Here is a 21708-nt window from a genome sequence, read left to right as displayed (position 1 = left end):
CATTGTGAACCTTTGAAGGATTATTTATTTGTTGTGGGTAACTAGAGTTGATGTGTGGTCCATTGGGAGACCTATATGGATATGTGTCCGGCATCGAGACGACTTGTTGACTTCGAGTTGCTGCTGGCGAGGGATGTGTTGATTCAGTTGTTAATGAGTTATTAGCAATTAGGGGGATCTATCAGTTATCTTTCCGTGTTGTGAGACGTTAGGATTCGTTGGTTATAGGCACAAGTGGTGCGGTTCCATTGGGGTCTCATAGTAGAATTCGAGCGGGAAGAGTATTGGTTATTGCTTGGTGGATGGCGTATCGGTTATGTCCTTTCGGGTAAGTGTAATGCATGTAAATTGCTTCGCGGTGGTTATGATGATTGTTTTGGTTTTAGACATCATATTGCGCATGGTTGTCAATTTTGGAGCATAAGGACTTGATGTGTTTCATGTGGACTAGCGTTTGGATGAGGTCGCGCATTATAGCAAAGTTATGTGGATGTATGATCTTGCGAGTTAGATTCGTGTGTTCTATTTCTATGATGGGAGACGGGTTCTCAGTCTTGTGATGTGATGGTACTGGTGAGCTTGAGGTACAGCTCTCTCATTTGAGTCATTTTCATGGTTTGAGTACGTTCAGATCGTTGTTTATTAGTGCGTGGATTGCACGAGTTATGGCTTTAGATTGTATTGGGTGTCATGTCACCAGAGTAGTTGTGTTGAAATCAGATGAGATTGTTGGGATCTAGAATGAATACAAACGGTTTCGGTTTCAGCGTATTGGAGGGATATATTGATGTCCGGCTCAGAAATTTGCTATGGTCGTTGCCAAAGGAGAAGTGGCTTCATGAATGGTTGACCTGAGGAATGGTTATGGCTTACTGTGTGTTTTATTTATATCTGGCAGTATATGAAAGTGTTAGGATGAGACTTTAGTGATAAGAGCTTTTCTACCGGTATTCGGTTGTTGTGTGCAGCTGCTGTGAATAGAAGTTATCGTTACGAGTGTTTGAGTATGTGGTATATCATGGGATTTCTCCCGAGGTTGCAAGCATGGGTTATTACAGCTTGTTCGGGCTTATTCGCAGTATAAATGTGAGATTCTGATCGCATTGAGGATTTCAGAGGTGGAAATGTGGTTCTATGGTTTATGGGCTAGATTGGATTGTGAAATTTCAGTTTATATGTGTTATCGGACCTATATGAGATAGGGTGACGTGGGATCACCCCCGGGTATATGCGTGGCTAGGTTATTCAGCTATTGGTTGGCTTCTAGAACAACTCTGGGTACGTTCGAGGACGAATGTGTGTTTAAGTGGGGGAGGATGTAACGACCCGACCGGTCATTTTGAGCTTTTGCACTTTGATCGCCAGTTCTCGGGCATGACTTGCCCCGTGTAATGTGTTATGACCGATGTAGATCGTTGGTTTGGTTTTTCATGGAAATCGGTATGAATTTGAAAGAACAGTCTCAGTTGAAGGCTTTGAATTTGGAAGGTTTGACCAAGAGTTGGCTTATTTGTATATGAGCTCGGATCGGAATTTTTATGATTTGGTTAGCTTCGTTGGGTGATTTATGACTTAGAAGCATGATCGGAATTGGTTTTGGAGGTCCGGTGTAGAATTAGGCTTGAATTGGTGAAGTTAGTATTTTGGCGAATTCCGGTTGATAGGTTAGATTTTGATCCGAGGGTCGGAATGGAATTCGGAGAGTTGATGTAGCTTTGTTATGTGATTTGGGATGTGTGTGCAAAATTTCAGGTCATTCGGACGTGGTTTGGTTGGGTTTTTTATCGAAAGCGTATTTTGGAAGTTTTTAGAAAACTTAGGCTTGAATTCGATGTGAATTGATGGATTTGGTGTTGTTTGAGGTGTTTTGATGAATGGAACAAGTTTGAATGAGGTTTTAGGGTGTGTTGGTACTTTTGGTTGAGGTTCCGAGGGCCTCAGGTGAGTTTCGGGTGGTCAATCGGACCATTTTTGGCTTTGAGAGTTGCAGAAATTGTTGTTCAGATGTTGCAGAGAAATTGGCCTTCGCGATCGCGTGGGGCCAGTCGCGATCGCGTAGAAGGAATTTGGGCTGGCCTGACTTTGGTCTTTGCGTTTGCTTTTGAGGTCTCGCGTTCGCGGAGGGCCCTGAGCTTGTGCTTCGCGTTCGCGTACAGTGTTTCGCGTTCGCGTATAAGTAATTGGGCATCTAGTGTTTTGCTCTTCGCGTTCGCATCAGTGTGGTTGCGTTCGCATAGATCTGGGAAATCAAGCATCGCGTTCGCAGTAAAGGCTTCGCATTCGCATAGTACATTTTTGAGTCTTGGAATTTTTGCTCTTCGCAGCATTTCTACGAGTATTTGATTAAGGCGTTTTATTTACTAAAAACGTTTGACCATGGTCACGCGAACGTGTAACTTAGTTTGTTTTTTTGGCATCACAACTATGTCACGCGTGCGTGTACATAATTATAGTAGCTAGTTCGATTTAAAGCATACCTAAAGTTGTGATTATGTCTCTAAGCTAAATACCCTATGTCATGTGACAAAGGTTCAATACTATGTGAGATATTTGTTTGAATTAATTAAGCAGCTCACATATTAGCTGCCCAATGGATCTATAATTAAAAGGCTTTGGGCCTAATAAAGGCTGAGTCCAAATGAACTCTGGCCCAAGATGTGAATCGTCCATTACTTGGACCATCTGATGAATTTAATTCGCAGAGAACTTGGGCCTGAATGAGTCTAAATGACTCTGGTCCAATGCATGTTTTAGAGCAGCTAAATGTATTCAACCAAAAATGATTTGGGCCTGGTGATGACTGAGTCCAAATGACTCTGGTCCCCATGCACATTTATTAGCAGCTAAATAAAATTAATCAGAAGATGATTTGGGCCTGATGATGACTGAGTACGAATGACTCTGGCCCAATGCATGTTTTTAACGAATTTGAGACTGACATTTTGTGGTTTATTTTGCTGTAATAGCAATTATAACATTTCACTTGTATTTCATTTATATTTTAAAACAGAATGCTAAGGGGGCTGAGACGTGAGTAAAATAAATCAAAATCTGGTTCATTTCGATAATTTTCTACCTAAGTCTTTTACTTCTTATGTTAACACTATGCTAAAATGACAAGTTTAAAAATCATTGGGGTATTTAAAACTTCAGAATGTAAATGTTTTTAGTCAAACTATAAGCTCGATTTATTAGCCGAAACCTGGAATACAATTCCATGGACCCAATTGGTTTGGGCCTGAAAATGTATTATGGCCTATTGTCCAGTTTGCGCATAAAAACCCAGTTTTTCATGATCCAAAAAGTAACGAATTGGAATTACTATGTTTAATTACTTTAAACAAAATAGTAAAGCTATTAATATATCAAACTAACTCATTATACAAGAAATATATAGAAAGAACTAACTTATTAACTAAATACTGAGATTAATTCCTTAATGATAAACAAATTTACCTATTACTACTCTAACATGTTTCTTAAAAGAAAATATTGTTTTTTACTTCTTCTATTACATACAAGCATATAGATTTTCTGGATAAAATCTTTCTATCATGAATACATGAAGCTTAAACAGATTTTTTGCGATTTTCAGAATACTTTAACATAATGCAAATGTAACTTACATGGAATAAACAGTGTAAATGACTAGTTCTACATGGATTTACACACAACTTCCAACTAAGCAACTTTAACCAACATGATTTATGCAGCAATTTAACTTATGCATAAGACCATATTCAAACCAAACATAAATTTTGATGAATACCGAAATCATAACAATAACAAAATTAAACTTTTACATTGTTAAGAAAGTACCATGATAGCAGCAAGAAAATAAATAGATAAAGAAAATATGTCTCTGAAAATTTGAGTAAAAGCAGCAGCAAGAATACCAAACAGGAAACTCAAAACAGCTTGAAATTCAAATTCAAAAATCCCAGCAAAAGTATGAAACCAATAGGAGTTCTTTTCTAAAAATAAAGGAAAAAGACCAAAAAAAAAAACAGTGCAGAATCAGTGTATTTTCAAGGAATTTCTCTGTGTGTGTGTTTTCTAGTGTGTCTATCTATGTGTAAGTGTCTATAATGAAGAAAAGTGTTAGTGTTTATATAGAGTGAGGGAGTGAAAAGGGATAAGGATTAGGGTACCAAAAAGGAATCTGCCAGCATTCCCTAAAATCAGGGAAAACGCATCTTTCCTAAACAGAAATATGGACAGTTGTCCAATTTCTATTACCTTCTTGTCACAAAAAATGGACAACTGTCCAATTTCTGGATATTTGGGATCTTATCCCTATCCTTTCCTACTCAGCATTGGGACAGTTGTCCCTATTCTAGAAGTTTCTTAATATTTACTGAAAATTTTCAAATTAAAAATCCCAAAAATAACCCTTTACGGTTTTGAAATTGCCTCAGAACCAGGTCTGGTTCTGGGCCTGAGTCGTGTGACTCTGGTCTAAAAGACCTTGGGCTCTTAAGCTTTAACAAGGCTATGGGCCTGTCTATCAGAGACTGGCTCAATTTCTGAGCCAAGTTGAATGGGCCAAGCAGTGAAGCCCAACTCCTAAACAACTACCAAGTAAAAACAGTAAACAAATAATAACATAATAACATCAATTCTACTTAATAATAGTAATCAAATAAAAACAGTAATACTGAAAACAAAAATAAACGTAAAATTAATAAAGATAAAACATATAATAATAAAGATAAAAAAAGAAAAAATGAAAAAGAAATTAAACCTAACGACTGTTTTGGCAAAAGATCTAATTGTTAAAAACCCTCGTACCAAGACACTCACCTGGAATCTGAGATCCCTGGTGAGAGATCTTGACACGAGGATTATTAGACAAACAGGGAAAGGCAGATCTAGGGTTTTTGGTGGAACTTAGATCTAAGATCTTGGGTTTTTGGTGGGGTATTTTTGGGATCTATAGGTAGACTAGGGTTGTAGGGGGTGTGATGGTTGTAGGGTAAGGTTTTGGGTAGGTTTAAGTGTGACGACCCGACCCGTCGTCACGTGAGTTACCGCCCCGTTTTCCCCATTTTCTGCTTCTTTATGCTTCATTATAAGAGTCTTATGTGAACGAGTTGATTTGGATTGGTTTTAGAAGGAAATGAGACACTTAGTCTCTTTAAGGGAGGTTTGGTTTGGAAAAGTCAACCGGATGTTTGACTTATGAGTTAGAGGGCTCGGATGTGATTTTCGGTGATTCGGTTAGCTTCGGGGGATGATTTGTGACTTAGGAGCGTGATCGAAAGTGATTTTTGAAGTCCGGTGTAGAATTAGGCTTGAATTGGCGAAGTTAGTATTTTGGCGAATTCCGGTTGATATGTGAGATTTTGATCCGAGAGTCGGAATGGAATTCCGAGAGTTGCTGTAGCTTCGTTAGGTGATTTGGGATGTGTGTGCAAAATTTCAGGTCATTCGGAGATGTTTTGGTTGGGTTTTTGATCGAATGTGTGTTTCGGAAGTTTTTGAAGAACTTAGGCTTGAATTCGATAAGAAATGATGGTCTTAGTGTTGTTTGAGGTGTTTTTATGATTGGAACAAGTTTGAATGATGTTTTAGGATGAGTTTATGCTTTTGGTTGGGGTCCTGGGGCCCTCGGGGTGATTTCGGATGGCTAACGGGAGGTTTGAACTTGGAAAAATGTTGCAGAAAATGGAGCAGTCAGTGCAGCAGGATATTGGTCTTCGCGAACGCGAGTGGGCCATCGCGTTCGCGTAGAAGGATTTGGGGCCCTGAGTTTTTGTTCTTCGCGTTCATAGCTGGGTCTCGCGTTCGCATAGGTTCGAGTTCTGGTGCATCGCGTTCGCGGGCAGTGTCTCGCGTTCGCATAAGAGGAATTGAGGACCCGCATTATTTGTTCTTCACGTTCGCGACATGAATCTCGCGTTCGCGTAGTTGGAGCAGTTAAAGCATCGCGTTCACGGGTAAGGCACCGCGTTCGCGAAGGGTAATTTGGTCAGAGGCCATTTTTGTTCATCGCGAACGCGAGAGAGCCCTCGCGTTCGCATAGAGTAAAAAGTCACCTGGGCAGAATAGATTTAAGTCATTTTGTTCCGCGAGCTAGGTTATTTTTCCACCATTTTTTAGCATCCTTGAGGGCTTTTGGATGGGAATTGAAGGGGATTTCGACTGGGATTGATTGGAGGTAAGTTTTATGAACTAAAGACATGATTTAAATGTAGAATCAACCTAGAAATTCATGAAAAATTTATCAAAAAGGGGGAAGAACTAGGGCTTGAGTTTTGAAATTTCAAATTGGGTTTTGATGGGTCATTCGAACTCGGATTTGGGAGTTATTAGTATGTATAGACTCGTGGTGAGATAAGGAATTCGTTGATGTAAAATTTTCTGGAATCCGAGAAGTGGGCCCGGGGCTCGGGTTTTGCAAATTTTGTGATTTTCGATTCTTTTCGATTGGGTATTATTCCATTGGCATATTGTGACGTATTCGTTGTGGTTTTTTGTTAGATTCGACGCGCGAGGAGGCCTATTTGAGAGGCAAGGGCATAGCGAGCTAGGATTTTGGCCGGCTTGAGGTGAGTAATGATAGTAAATGATATCCTGAGGGTTTGAAACCCCGGATTTGCACAACGTAGTACTATATTGAGGTGAAACACGCGCTTAATGACGAGCGCGGTGTTGTTTACTATTGGGTATTGTGACTTGGTCCGTCCCGACTTATGTTTTTTTTTACCGTGTATTTGACTGAGATGTGTTTATTATTAACATGACTTGGGCCTATTGCCATATTTTGGGTTTCATGCCGACTACTTGAATCCTTCATGGACTTTTATCACTGTTTCCTCACTATTTTGATATACTACTTGAACTCAGTCCTTGTTGATTATACTGCATTACAAACTCATCCGCTTTAATTGAACTTTGAGACTTAAATGATATTTCCACTGTTGTTTGGGCTGAGCACTACTATTTTATTGATGCCCGAGGGGCTTATGATGTTTTTCTGGGTTGAGTAAGGCCGAGGGCCATATGTGAGGATATGTTGAGTGATGTGAGGAGGCTTTCAGGCCTTATGAGTGATGTGAGGAGGCTTTCAGGCCTTATGAGTGATGTGAGAAGGCTTTCAAGCCTTATGTTGATATAGCGTTTGGGCCGTAAGGGGCCCCTCCGGAGTCTGCACACCCACAGTGAGCGCGGGTACCCATATGATCTGAGAGTGAGCCCGAGGGGCTGATATTATGCTGAGTGACTGATACTGAGCCCGAGGGGCTGATACTGTTCTGAGCAATTGATACTGAGCCCGAGGGGCTGATACTGTTCTGAGCAATTGATACTGGGCCGAGGGGCAGATTTCTACTCACTATTTATTGTTGTTTTACCTGATTTACCTGTTTTTAAAAGGAGATTTCTTTTGGCTCTTTACTATTTTTACTGTGTTAAGTGATTTACAGCCGGATATAGAATTTCCTTGTGCACTTATGTGTTTTCATGCCTTCGGTTATTATTTTATTATTATTACTCACTGGGTCGGAGTACTCACATTACTCCCTGCACCATGTGTGCAGATTCAGGCATAGCAGAGTCCGCATCTGAGCGCTGATTCCTTCCAGACCAGGCAGCGATTTGGAGTTACGAGGTAGCTGTTGACGTCCGCAGCCTCTTGTCTCCCCTACCCTCTATCATTTATGTTGTCTTCAGACTATTGTACCAGATTTCATACTTTGTAGACTTATAGAAAACTTTGTAGTAGCTCATGACTTGTGACACCCCGGTTTAGGCTGTGTCGGGATGGTTTCCCTTGTTATTATCGTTGTTCCGCATTATTGACTATATTAAGCATGTTTTAGAATTGTTAGTGTTAATTAATTGCTTTAAAAGAGGTATTTGCGTTGTTCTGGCTGGCCTTGTCTTCACGAGAGGCGCCATCACGATCGGGTTTGGGAATTGGGTCGTGACATTAAGGCTCTGCCGCCACCGTAGGCGATTTTCGGCGGTGGTGCTAGGGTTTCTGTGATTTTAGATCTAAGATCTAAAGATATTGCTGGGGCTTTTGGGAGATCGGTTGGTATGGTGGGGTTTTAGAGGGTGTGGGGATGCTGTTTTGTGATTTTGGGTAGGTTTAGGGTTCCGATGCCGCCGCGGTCGATTTCCAGTGGGCGGTGTATGGCGGCGGCTTGCTAGGGTTTCATTTTTTGGGTAATATTGTATCTTGAAGTTGGTGGGGTGGGGTATAGGAGAAAAAGAGGAGTTGATTGATGTAAGTTTGGGGCTATTTGGTTAAGTCCGGCCGGCGGAGGCGATTCCCGGCCGGCGGTCATCGGTGGTTTGAGTGGGGGTAGATGGTAGTGCGATTTCCGGTGTGGTGAAGAGTGAGGGTGAAGGGGCGGCTAGGGTTTGGGGTGAGGTTAGAGAGAGATGGTGTGAGAGAGGGGGAGATTGAAATGAGGGGGGTAGGAGCTGTTAGGACACTTAAATATTAAAGGGTGGGTGAGTTCCGAACTGTTAGATCTATTGAAGATCAATGGCTAGGATTAATCGGCACCAAAACAGTGCCGTTTAGTTTTACTGAGGGCTGGACCGGATTGGGGTATTGGGCTTGGATTTTTTGAATTGAATTTTTGGGATTGGGCTGGTTTAAGAACTGGCCCAGTCCGGCCAAGGTGTATCTAAACACAATCTTGTCTAACTAACTTTTAAAAATCTATTTAACTTAATCAAATCTTAAATTAAGTACTAAATTATTTTAAAATATAAAATTAAACTAACTATCTATTACCATAATTAGTTAATCCTAAATTAATGATAGAAAATTACTAATTTAACATTAAAAGTTAGAAATGTAAAAATGAACATTATATTTGTGATTTTTATTTTAATAAATAATTTATTAACGTCTTAACCTTAAAAATGCAAATAACGATCTGAAACGCAATGCATGAAATTTTGAAAATTTTTAGGGTATTTTTCGTGATTTTAAAATACTAAATGTGCACAAAAATGCAACTATATGCAAACAATTAACAAGAAATTCCTAAAAAAAATTCTATAAAAACGAAAATAATTTAGAGAAACCTTTTTTTTTTAATTTTGTTGGAATATTTCTAGTAGGGCAAAAATCACGCGTTCACAGTAGGGGTGTTCATGGTTCGGTTTGGGTCGGTTTTTCCCTAAAAAGAAACCAAATCAAGTAAGTCGATTTTTCAAATATTGGAACCAAACCAAACTAATTAAGTCGGTTTTTTATCGATTCGATTTTTGTCGTTTTTTCGATTTCTTCAATTATTTATCAGTTTTTTTCTTAAATATAAGACATACATATAATAACTTATAAATTAAACGTCTAAGTGTGCAATATATATATATAAGTTTACGATGATTAAATTTGACTTTATATAAGTGATCAAGTCGTCTAATAATAACTTTGTGTCAGTTTCAAACAAATTGATTAAGTTTACGATGATTAAATTTGACTTTTTGCATATGCGCGTGTAAGGGAACACCATGCAAAAAGATCAGATCAATTTCAGTGAAAATTCTTATTCATTTTCCTCTGTAATATCGTCTCTAACTTTTTATATCCTTAATTGTTGGTTTTTATATTTTGAAAGCATTCAAATCCGGGCTTTGGGTTGTAAAATAGTAGAGAGCTTTAGAAAAAAAAATTCTTGATTTTGACTTTTGAAGAATTAGTCTGTTCTTGTTAAAATAGTGGCTGAAGTTATTGAATAAAATGGGAGCATAAAATTAAAAGGAAATACTTTTAAATGGTTGTGGATAAGTTGCTTGCCTCGTGAATTTTTGTTTTACCATTTGTTCATAAAAATTGTAATCCTATGCTTAATGCATAATCCAGAAAATATTACTCTAAAAATTAATTTTTGCCTTCTAAATGCATAATTTAGGATTGGTCTGCATAAAATTTCGAAAAGACTTTTTTTTTTCGTTGAAGACAAAGGATAGATTTATGACAAATTGAAATTTGTGATCTAGTTATAAACACTTGTTTAGCTATAATTTAAGAAGTTCAAAACTACCATTTTGTCTTTTTAGAAAATGCAAATGTTAGTCATTGCAAACTACAATTTTTATATTTTTCTTAATATGGGCAGTTTATTCTCAAAATATAGCTCTTTTATTGTAGTTCATTTTATGATTCCATGTCCCAACACATATAACATTTTAAATAAAATTTTCAAAGAATAGTACTATTATATTGATAAGTTTTCACTCGTACTCACATTTACTCTATCAAGAATAAGTTTCACTCTTTTCTTGTGTTTACTTTTTAAAAGCTTTGTTTAGCTAATTAAGTTTCATCGCTTCTCTATTTCATTTTGAAATATATTTTTTAATCATATTACCATAAGAAGAATTACAACTTATAATATTTTTCGTATAATTTTTGAATATTTAAATTTTAACTTTAAAATATTAAATTAATTTAATAGCTTCAAAGATTAGCCAAATTGAATATTGAAAAGCAAAAGGGTTTACATAAATAGGAACAGAGGGAGTAATTGGTAAGGGTTGCTGTGTTATATTACATCGTCAGTACATAGCACTTAAACTCAAAAAATTATAATAAAGAAAAATATACATAAAAAATAAGAAATTATCGTTAAATATTGATTAGTATAATATACAAAAGAAGCGTAGAGGTATAGTAGGGGAAGGTTTATGCAGAAGCTAATCAAGCTATTCACTCAATTACTCCTATAGGACCATTCTGTAATTATCAAAACTAGAGGTACGACTTTTATAATCTTACAAACTTACAACTAATTCTGATTCCCTGAAAATAACCGCCAAAAAATCCCTACATAAACCCAACACTCTGCAACAGAAAATGAAAACGAAAACTCAAAACAACAATGGCAGCTTCCTTCAATCCATTCTTCTTCTTCTTCATTATTTTCAGTTCACTTCTCTCATTTTCCACTTCTCAAACAACCGTCCCACCACCGCCGTCGCCGCCGCAATCCCTCTTAAACGCCGCCGAAACACTCTCAAACTCCGGCTACGTTTCCATGTCACTCACTCTCGAACTCATCTCTGATACCATCCTCTCACGCGCCGCCAAACACTCACTCTCACCTTCCGCTCTCACAATCTTCACTCCACCTGATTCCTCTTTCGTTAACTCCGGTCAACCCTCTCTCCCTCATCTTCTACTCCATTTTTCTCCTCTTTCACTTTCTCTCTCTTCACTCCAATCCCTCCCTTTTTCGTCCAAAATCCCTTCTCTATCTCCCTCCAGCTCACTTTATATCACGAGCTTAGCCACTGATCTTCAAATTTCAATAAATAACATCAAAATCGTCGGGTCTCCGATTTACGATGACGGGTACGTTGTCGTTTTTGCAATTGAAGATTTCTTCAGCCAAAATTTCACCCGCCCGAATACAAATCAAAACCCGAATTTCAAACCAAGTCCTCAGTGTATCACATTTGATCCATTTTCTCGGTTTTATGAGGTGTCGTTGATGTTGAAGTCAAAGGGTTATTTGATTATGGCTTCGTTTTTGGAGTTACAGTTGATTGGGTTTTTGAAAAGTAATAATAATGATTCACCGCCGTTAAAGTTAACGGTGTTTGCTCCAATGGATGACGCGATTGTTGGGTACGCAGGGGATTTTTCTGAGTATCAGCAGTTATTTTTGAGGCATTTGGTGCCGTGTGTTTGGTACTGGACTGATTTGAACAATGGAACTGAGATTAAGAATTATGTTAGTGGGTTTAATATGATGATTAAGAAGGTTAATGACGTGGCGTTTGTTAATGGAGTGGAGATTACGTATCCGGATTTGTATTATAATGATTGGCTTGTTGTGCATGGGTTGCAGAGTGTAATTCCTTTGCCTGATGAGATTGATGAAGAAATGGGTGAAAATTTTGGTATGGGTGAAAGTAATAATGCGGTGAATTTTGATGTTTCTATGGCTCCTGATCACAGTGAATTTTGAGGTAATGTGGTAATTTTTTTATTTTTTTTTTGAGTTTGTTTGGTGCATTATTTTTGATTGATTAATTCTGCTTTTTCAAGATTTGTGTGTGTGTGTGTGTGTGTTTTCATAGCCCCTGAACGCAGTGAATTTTGGGTTAATGTGGTAATTTTTTTTGTGAGTTCGTTTGGTGCATTGTGTTTGATTGATTTTTGCTTTTTCCAGATTAGTGTGTGTTTGTGTATGTTTATGTTAGTGTGTGTATATATGTGTGTTAGAGTGTGTGTGTGTGTGTGTTTCCATAGCCATTGATCCTAGTGAATTTTGAGGTATAATTAACAAGATGTTGCAGTAATTTTTGGAAACTTTATGAATAATTAATCAATTTTTAAATTATTGCCTAAGTTTCATAAAAAATACTTTCCTTCTAGTAACTTTTTGTAATACTTAGGTAACTATAAATGATTTTTTTTAGTTACGCAAAAATAGTTTAGTGACTATAATGACACGAAAAGTAGTTTATGATCAATTAGTTACAGAAAATTAAATTGTTTGGAACATTGTGTTTGATTGATTCTGATTTTTTTTAATGATACAGGATAGGTTGATGGTGGAACTTTAGTTGCTGTGGCATTTGGAAAGTGGAAATTATTTTTGCTGGTTTTGGTAACAATAGGGTATTTCAATGGTTTTAGAGTTTAAGTGATTGAATTGTAGATTCCTAGTCTTTGAGTAGTATAAAATAGTCTGAGTAGAACTGAGATATATGTTCAATACCACTGTTGATCTTGAGAATGTTAATTTTCTGCAATGCTAAACATTTGTGGTTCTATTTTTCATCTCTGTTTCCACTTTTCCTTAGCAATGGTTTTAAACGGATTAGAACTACTTAATTGGCATTACTTTCCTCAACATCCTATGTAGGTCAAGATTTTAATTTGAATTTAGCACCAATTACTGGCGAGGTGCTTAGAAAAGTGTAGAATAACAATATTAAAGAAGAAACATAAAAAAACAATTACTATTATGGTTCAGTACTAAACAAGTTAGGCTCGGCTATTTGAATCCTCATTAAACGAAAAAGAAATTCATTTTGCAGTTGCCCCATTTCGGCAGTAATTGCAGAAAGCTTGTTTGCAGTATCCATAGTCATACGTGCTAGTTCTCAATTTCTTTGAAAAGAATTTGATGAAGTGACCTCAAGTCAAGAATTGGGGCCTCACAATCACTAGCCATTATGCTTTTCTCTCATGCCTAGGATGCCGCCCCCTCGGGACTACCAGTAGCTTCGGTTGTTGAATCTCATGCAAGTTAGGTTGTGATTGTATTGGCGGCAAGCGGGGACAAAAGTGAAATTGGACATAATGGGGCACCTTGGATGTTCCAAAAAAACTCAATCAATTCAATTGTGAAGAATACTAAAAAAAAAAATAAAAAAAAAAAGGGCAACCCGGTGCACTAAGCTTCTGCTATGCGCGGGGTCCGAGGAAGGGCCAAACCACAAGGGTCTATTGTATGCAGCCTTACCCTGCATTTCTGCAAGAAGCTGTTTATATAGCTTGAACCCGTGGTTCCGTCTTAAGCTGTCTCTATCCAACTAAGTTGCTTTTCCTTAATTTCTCAAGTTTTCTCCACAAAGCTTTAACGGTATCCTCTTTTCCCTCTGCAAGAAGTGCCCGTTTTAGATTATCAAACAAGGGAAGTGGAGGTCTCATGCCCATATCAAGCATTTCTTGAAAGTATCTGCAGGCATCATCCAATCTATTCTCATGGCAAAAGCTGTTAATCAATGTCGAAAACATATGCATTCCCGGAAGAACTCCCCTAGCTTTCATTTGATCCCATACCCTCAGAGCCATATCGGTCCGGTCCTCATTGCAGAACATCCTCACCATTATCTCGTATGTACTCACAGTCGGTTCGCAGCCAGGATCATTGCTCATTTTCTGGAACACCGAATAAGCCTCATTCGTTCTTCTGGCCTTTATAAGATGGTGAAGAATGATATCATATGTTCGGGTATTTGGACCAATCTTACTTCTCCTCATCTCATCTAGTAACTTATATGCATCGTCCATACGCATAGACCAGCAATAAGCTCCCACCATTGCATTAAACGTGAATACCTCAAGATCAAAACCACTACCCTTATATAGCTCAAAATACTTAAGAGCCTCAACCAACCTTTTCTCCGATCCCAAACCATTTATCAACGTGCAATACACGTGAGGCGTTACCCTAATCTTCTTCCTTTCCATTTCGCGTAACAACTCAATCGCCTCATCATACTTTTTAACCTTGCAACGAGCATGGATCATGATTCCATAGCTCACGACATCAGGCTCAATATCATCAGCCTTCATCTCCTGATAAACTTCATTTAGCCTCAACAAATTCTTCTCTCCACCCCACCCTTCTAACAATATAGTATAAGACTTAATATTAGGCTTCAGTTTCCCATTATTCTTCCACTTATCAAACACTTCTTGTGCTTTCCCAACATTCCTAGACTTGCTCAATGTATCAAGCAATCTATTAAAATCTTGCAGCTCAACAACCAACCCATATTTCTCCATCCTCTCAAACGCCTCGATAGCTTCTTTTACCTTCCTAGCACGAGCATATCTCCGTGAAATAAGTGCAAATGCCTCTTTACACAACAACCCTTTCTTCTTCAACTCATCAACCAAAATCCAAACCATTTTGAACTGTTTGATCTTTCCTAGAGCTTCAATCAACCCATGATAACTCTCTGAAGTATGCACGAAACCATTCTGTTTCTCAGCCCAACGGAAAAAAGACAATGCTAAAACCCCAGAATTGCTGAGCTTCTTTACAACCTCCTCAACTAATAAAGGACTCACATTTACTGAAACAGAACCCAAAGCATCAGCTACACATTTCGTCGAACAAGTGGTGTTCAATAATATTTTGCAGATTCTTTCTGCCTCTGGGATAATTTTTGGGTTTTTGGGATTTGGATTTTGGTCATCAGCATTAGAACTGACATGGGTATTCACTGAATAGTAATGAATTTGGAAAAAGGGCAATAATTTGCAAAAGGGGGTTATTAGGGTTTTAGGGGTTTTAGGTATGCGACTAATGGATTGATGGAGACTCATTTTTCGGATGAATTTTGAGGGACAACTGTGTAAATAAAGAAATTGAATTGCAAAAAGTTGGCGGGAATGAGAGAAAATGATTTCTCTTCCGCTTTTCTAATTTATTGTATGACGTTTGAATACTAGGTAATGGGGGAAAATATTTTCTCTTGTTTGGACGGGATAGGCATATTATATTTATATTTATTATTAATAAAACATCACATAAAGAATTGAACGGCTTAATCTTTTTTGTTCAAATTTATGAAAGTCACAAAAAAATCTGTATTTGTTAAGATTGCTGATTTGACATAATTCAAAGAGTTAAGAAAATTAGACTGTCCAATATAAATCGATAAGCATAATAGACCAAAAATAGAAATAAGAACCATAGTTCGCTTTTAGTTTTGTCATTATTCTTCATTCACTCAGTTTTCCATTTTGATTCAAATAAAACCAATGTTAATCAAATTACAATTGATTAAATCAGTGACATACAAATCATTTGGACTGCATGTGCACCTGTTTTAAATAGTTAATGGACTATTAATTCTCTAGGTTAAACATAAATGATGATTTTGATCCAGGGCTGAAAGTTGAAGGACTATTTAGGAGCTTATGCCATTTAATAGAGGAATCATAAATGCAATTAATAAGTCGCATCTAATGCTATTTATTAGTCCATTCTGGAGATGCGATAATGCAATTTATTAATCTCATTCAACAATATTATTAATAGGTCATATTCAGAAGAGAAGTTTTATTGTGTGTCTCACACAACTGTGAGACAAAAAGATGCCTTATACAATTAATGTCAGTTGTATGAGATACAAAATACAAGATATCGATGGTGAAAACGGTTGTCCTTTTGCTTCTGTATTCAGTTTACTGTAATTCTTTGAATGTTGCTTTTACAAACTACATTTTTTTTCCCTTCTTTTATTTTTGTTTCTATATTTATTTTTTTAATTCTTTATTTTTCTTCTGTGTGAGAAACGCGTTCACAGTGCAAAAGCTTTTTCCAGGTTCCATTCTAAGGAGCAGTAAGCCGACGAAAAAGCCAACGGCAGTCGATATATAGTATATATACATAAAAAATATTTTACCTAATTATATAGTGTAATTTTGGGTCGAAGGAGTGTCGATTGAGACCTCTTAAATACGTGTGGCTACACCACTACTAAGGGGTACCCCGCATATGATAAGGACATTATTTATGTAGGACGTTAGTTCAATAGAGTCGACAACTATGTCTCAATCCCAAGCTAGCAGGATTGGCGTAATCTGTAGTTTCTTAAAATTTAAAAGCAGCAGAGAACGCAAGGTTAATTTTTCAAATAGTCATTCAACTTAAGGTTATTTTAGGGAGAAATTCAAAAATAGCCAGATTTACAAGTGGTCATTCAAAAATAGCCACAGTTTCAAAAGTAATCAAAATTTAGCCACTTTTCATATAAAGATAAATCTGAACGAAAATATTATTCAAAATCCGAAAAATACTCCAGCATAATATATTGGAGTTCCAACATAAGTATACTGGAACTCCAATATATTATAATGCAGTTCCAGCATAAGTATACTAGAACTCCAGCATATTATAACGGAGTTCCAGCATAAGTATACCAGAACTCCAGCAGAATATACTGGAGTTTCAGTATAATATACCGGTCCAGTATAATATGCTGGAAGTTCATACACAGGTGCTCCAATCTCCAGTATATTATGCTGGAACTTTTCGCGTGTTGGAGTTCCAGCATAATATGCTGGAAGTTCATACACAGGGGCACCAATCTCCAATATATTATGCTGGATCGGGGTACCAGCAAAATAGTTGCTATTTTTCAATAACTTTGCAAACACTAGCTATTTTTGAATGACCAGTCCGAAAACTGACTAGCTCGTGCTATTTTTACTTATTTTTACAAAAGTCACTAACTAATTTGTCACTTTAAATTAAATAATTTATTACTCTTTAGGGGGAGGACGATATTAGCAAAAACAAGAAAAAAAATTCAGACCTATTAGGATTTCAAAAAAAAAAATCTCAAGTGTTATATGATTTATTCTCATCCGTCTAAGCCTTGGTAGGTAATCTCCGTTATCCAACAACAACAACAAACACAGTGTAATCCCACAAGCGAGTCTGTGAAGGGTAGTGTGTACGCAGACCTTAACCCCACCTTGAAGGTAGAGAGGCTATTTCCGATAGATGGAGATTTGTTATCCCAATACCTGTAATTGTATCATGTTTATTCACTATTAACACACATACAGAACTTCTCTTAAATCAAGAAAAAAAAATAAGATACATAAAATAGGACTAGATCATCTATAACCCACAAAAAGAGAAAAACCAAACGAATCGCTCAAAGATGCAAAAATAGTTACTTTAGATAGCATTTTACCAGACTTCTATAGAACAAAGCATAGCTACCAACCTGAAAGAGACGAAAATGTACGATGACTTGGTTCACATAAACCTCAATGGATCTATTTAGACTGCATATAACACAATGTCAAGTAATGATAAAACCTCAAACGGCGTACATGTACTAGAAAATGTGAATACTCATTAATGCCTTAAAAAATGAAAACTATAGATGTGGTACAGTGGGAGATTCCTCTTATTGCGCTGGGAGACCGTATATGGTGGCTCTACAACTAATTCGTATGAATGCCACAGCCCAATGTCAATGCTTCATCAACTTGCAATCTCAAAATGAACACTCAAGAAGCCGATAACTAGAACGAATCTCCCAAAAAAGAATGTCAACCAAAAATGCATCTAAGCTGAAAGTACGCAAACCTGGTATCAACTCAGAGCCGGTAGAGATAATGGACATTCAAATCGTACTTTTGCTCGTCATCTACATTGATTTGATTGTGAGCTCAAATCTTGAAGCATTCTTTGTACAGAATCCCCTAAGTTTTTCACTTGAGGTCCAGGCTTCAAAACGTTGACATCACCCCATCGCGAACAAGGATCCATCCTCCAACTCTTTCGACCCGTGCACCATGCACCTGGGGTGACTCTATTATGGCTACGTTTAAGGATATTCTGATCAATCATGTCAAGTACCGTCTCGTCTTTATTAAACTGTCTAGCAAATGCAGCTCCACTTTGCGCCATAAGATCGTAATCTGAAGTGTTAAGGAAGAGGGGCTCCATCTTAGGGGGATTATCCCACACCATATATCTCATGTCACTATTAACTGTTGTATTCTTAAACTCCGGTGAATTGCAAACAACAGAATGGAAATAAACTTCTTGTGACAATACTGCATTGGTAAAATACATTAGAAGGGTTCTTGGAAGGTTGTCCCATCCAAAAACACAGAACTCGAGAAATGGTCGGCTCAAGATAACCCAAGGAGAGCCTGTAATTGAATAAATAAGTATATCAGTTAGTCATGAATTCAAAAAATAAATATGTAATCTACAAATCCATCAGATAGTAATATGAATATGAAGAACTCTACCAGTAAACACTTGGAAAGCCTCAGGCAACGGCCGCTTTTCGGTCGCATAAAAAATTTGCGTCTTCCGTGCTAGGTAAAGCCCTGGATCAACTACAATGGGCTTTATACGTTGACCCCTACAATTCCATTAAACAAAAAAAATTATTCAAGTTTCTGGACATATATATGGTAATAAAAAAAAATTGAAAACAAGATTTTGCCTACTCTTTCCATCCAAGGTCGCTGGTGTGATCAATGAAATTTAGGTCTCTACTAACTGATGAGAGGACATGAGATAAGTCTGAAAGCAAAGTAGAAACCATGCCACAGTCAGTCAGAAAATGAACAAGGAAGTCAATTAATAGATAGTATGCAATTATCACGAAGTCAAGTAAGACCTAGTATTCAAATTTCTTAACAACAAGGCAAATATTAGATTAAACACGGAACTGGACATCTCATGCCCTCAATAATTCAACATTTATCAAGGACTTTCCTGTATGATTCAACAGTCAAGGCCAATCCTTATCATTCAGCATATATCAGCAGACTATTATGATAATTAAATTAAGCAAAGTAGCCTATCCTTTCTTCCACTCCGCTCAACACCTGCTTCTAACACATAATTTCACCTTCTTAAGCTTAGCATACCCCCTACAATCCTCACCGCCCTTCCCATCCCACCAAAAGTGAGGAGGAATGATAATTTTATCACTTTCTCATCTGTATAGTAAGGAAAGTAGCAGGAATGCTCTCTTTCCCCTTCTCTTTCAATCAATAGATCACTCAGCAACGCCTCAATCCCAAACAGAGTTGGGGATGGGTGGCGCTTTTCATCTTTATTATCTAGGATAACTTCACCAAAATGTGGATGGAAATTACTCTGAGTCTCTCACTCCTATAATGGTGAGATCGTTATTGGCAAGACAATTACTTGCAAATAAATTTCAAATACAGTTTTCAGATTGGTAGGCTAGATGATCGCATAGTTGGATCAAATAAATTTAAACAGATTCATGGTTTTCAAGGTGGAAAGGAGGTATCATATCAGTCGAAACGGCGCATGAAACTCTTGCTGCAGATGAACTGTTTTTTTTTTTTTTTGAAAATTTATTCAGACTATTAATCAATCAATTACCGTATCATCATGTTTTGAGTTAATGCGAGTTGCCAACATCTCGGATCAGAGCAGAACTACAAGTACGACATGCAAATCCAACCAAATTATCCTGACTAGTTATTCCACAAAGAGAAGTAAACCAATCAGATATCACAAGAATGAGATCTGTCATATAATTACAAAGAGAGTAATTAATAGATTTTTCTCTCACTTTAGTCACCACTAATATACCAGAAAAACACAATATTCTAACCACGTTGAATGAGCTTGATCCAGAAAGTTAACCACAAACCTAAAATACACTTAGAGACAAATTTCACTACCGGACACTAATCCAGTTGGCAACATAATATAAGTCAATGATACAACAAAGTAAGATCCAAAATTCAAAATTTCAATCTTCACACACAGCTCATATCTGAACAACAACAACAACCCCGTTGAATCCCACAAGGGGGGTCTAGGGAGGTTAGTGTGTACGCAGACCTTACCCCTACCCTGAGGCTATTTCTATAGACCCTCGGCTCAAGAAAGAGAAAAGACAGCTCATATCTGAACCTTAATAAAAATTCAAACCCCACACACAGCTCCTATCTGGAAACTTAACTCATCCATAGAGACGAAAAATTGGAACTTTAAGCAAACTATAAGTCTTAAAATTCAAAAACCCGCGAATCTTTCAGCAATTATGAGCTTCTACTTTAAGAATTAGCCAAAAATAACACAATTATGAACAAAACAATAACCAATTAAACTGGAGTAAAAACTGAAATAGCTATACATACCATCTTGAGTAATCAAAGGATAATCAGAGGCACTTAGATTAACAAACCAATCCCATCCACCATCCATCTTCAACAAAATCGCGACCGCCCTAAGCATTGCAGCTATATTAGTTGAACCCATATAAGTAACTGGATCAGGCTTTCCAACTACATCTACATTCCCAAAAGCCTGAATTACAGGCACAGATTTCACTAACATCCCGAGTTTTTGCCTTTCCTCTTCACTCCCATCTACACCAATGTGCAACAAGTACCTATTCCTAGGATGATACACAGCTAATAAAAGCCTAAAAATCCTATCACTATCACCTCTTCCACCTGAAATATAGTATCCAAAGGCCGGGGGATGACCCGGCCCGTGATGCACAGGAGTAGCAAATCTCCTGTGCAATGAAAATGCATAATAAGATGAGCTAAAACCTGAAATTGAAGACAAGAATATGAGAAATGATACAAAGGCTGCACAAAACAGTGCATATAGCCATTTTTTTTCAGCTCCCATCTTATAGCATGGGGGAAAAAATTTGGAAAATTTTCAAGATTGAAACTTTTTCCAAAATTCTGATCTGGGGTTGGATTTTTTTGTGAAAAAAATGATTTCTTGGTATTATTGGGTTTATGAATCTTTAGCTAAAAATGGGTTCTTTTGAGATCCCCTCAAGAAATAATTTTTTTACTCAAAATCAAGAATTTTTATCTCAAAAATGAGTTTTTTGAGATCTTTGATACAGTGAAAATAATTCACTTAAATCAAGAAACTTTTCTGAGAAATTCACTTTCAAAATGGTATATATCATGGGAGAAAAATACTCAGACTGATATGGTAAAACCTGGAAATTGTGGAAATTTTCCTGATTTAGGATTAGGGTTTGAAGCAGGAGGGTATATAAGTTTAAAAAGAAGATGAGAAACAAAGAAAAGAGTAAGATTAGAAATGGAAGCAAAGTTTCTTCTTTTTAATTTTTCACGAAAAGAGTAATATTAGATATGGAAACTAATATTATTCCTATTTTGATCTACTTAATTATACAAATAAAAATAGTACTAGTAGTACTAATTGTAATAGGGGATTAATTGTATTACACGCAGATAAGAGCGTGGAAACACGGTAAGTAGAGTTGGATAGAGCTGTGTGAATGACGTGCTTAGGTAGCGCGTGGAAGTGTGATGAATCTGAGACATATTCTATTATTGTCACAGGTGAATTTATTCATCTGCTTTTGTTGTCTTGGTTTTTGTTAGAACTTTATAATTTTTTTACTAAATTGGAATTCTCTCTGCCTAACATCGAGTGGTATGATAAGATAGTTGGCATTTCATCAATT

General features: G+C 37.1%; 3 protein-coding genes across 5 annotated transcripts; 1 reads left to right on the top strand and 2 right to left on the bottom strand.

Moving 5' to 3' along the window:
- On the top strand, positions 10832-12756 carry LOC109236149 (putative fasciclin-like arabinogalactan protein 20). The gene is made up of 2 exons (XM_019402361.1): positions 10832-11940; positions 12517-12756. The coding sequence occupies exon 1, from the start codon at positions 10848-10850 to the stop codon at positions 11937-11939; it is 1092 nt and encodes a 363-aa protein (XP_019257906.1). The 5' UTR covers positions 10832-10847; the 3' UTR covers position 11940; positions 12517-12756.
- LOC109235181 (pentatricopeptide repeat-containing protein At1g71060, mitochondrial) lies at positions 13298-15775 on the bottom strand. Its single transcript, XM_019401173.1, has one exon. It carries the CDS (start codon positions 15038-15040, stop codon positions 13508-13510), a length of 1533 nt encoding a protein of 510 aa, XP_019256718.1. The 5' UTR covers positions 15041-15775; the 3' UTR covers positions 13298-13507.
- On the bottom strand, positions 17009-21359 carry LOC109235180 (beta-glucuronosyltransferase GlcAT14A). Of its 3 annotated transcripts, none has more exons than XR_002069331.1 (5): positions 20384-21359; positions 18704-18779; positions 18500-18615; positions 17458-18397; positions 17009-17251 (listed from the first exon to the last, which is right to left on the bottom strand). XR_002069331.1 is itself a non-coding variant. In XM_019401172.1 (4 exons), the coding sequence occupies exons 1-4, from the start codon at positions 20883-20885 to the stop codon at positions 17883-17885; spliced, it is 1209 nt and encodes a 402-aa protein (XP_019256717.1). In that variant the 5' UTR covers positions 20886-21359; the 3' UTR covers positions 17365-17882. The 3 variants fall into 3 exon arrangements, 1 of the variants encoding a protein (XP_019256717.1); XR_002069332.1 differs by having other exon boundaries at positions 17826-18397; XM_019401172.1 differs by lacking the exon at positions 17009-17251 and having other exon boundaries at positions 17365-18397.

Source organism: Nicotiana attenuata, chromosome 12 (assembly GCF_001879085.1).
Source record: "Nicotiana attenuata strain UT chromosome 12, NIATTr2, whole genome shotgun sequence".
NCBI classification, from domain to species: Eukaryota; Viridiplantae; Streptophyta; class Magnoliopsida; order Solanales; family Solanaceae; genus Nicotiana; species Nicotiana attenuata.
The sequence above is the reverse complement of the archived record's forward strand: the minus strand, read 5'-3'. Positions and strand labels throughout refer to the sequence as shown.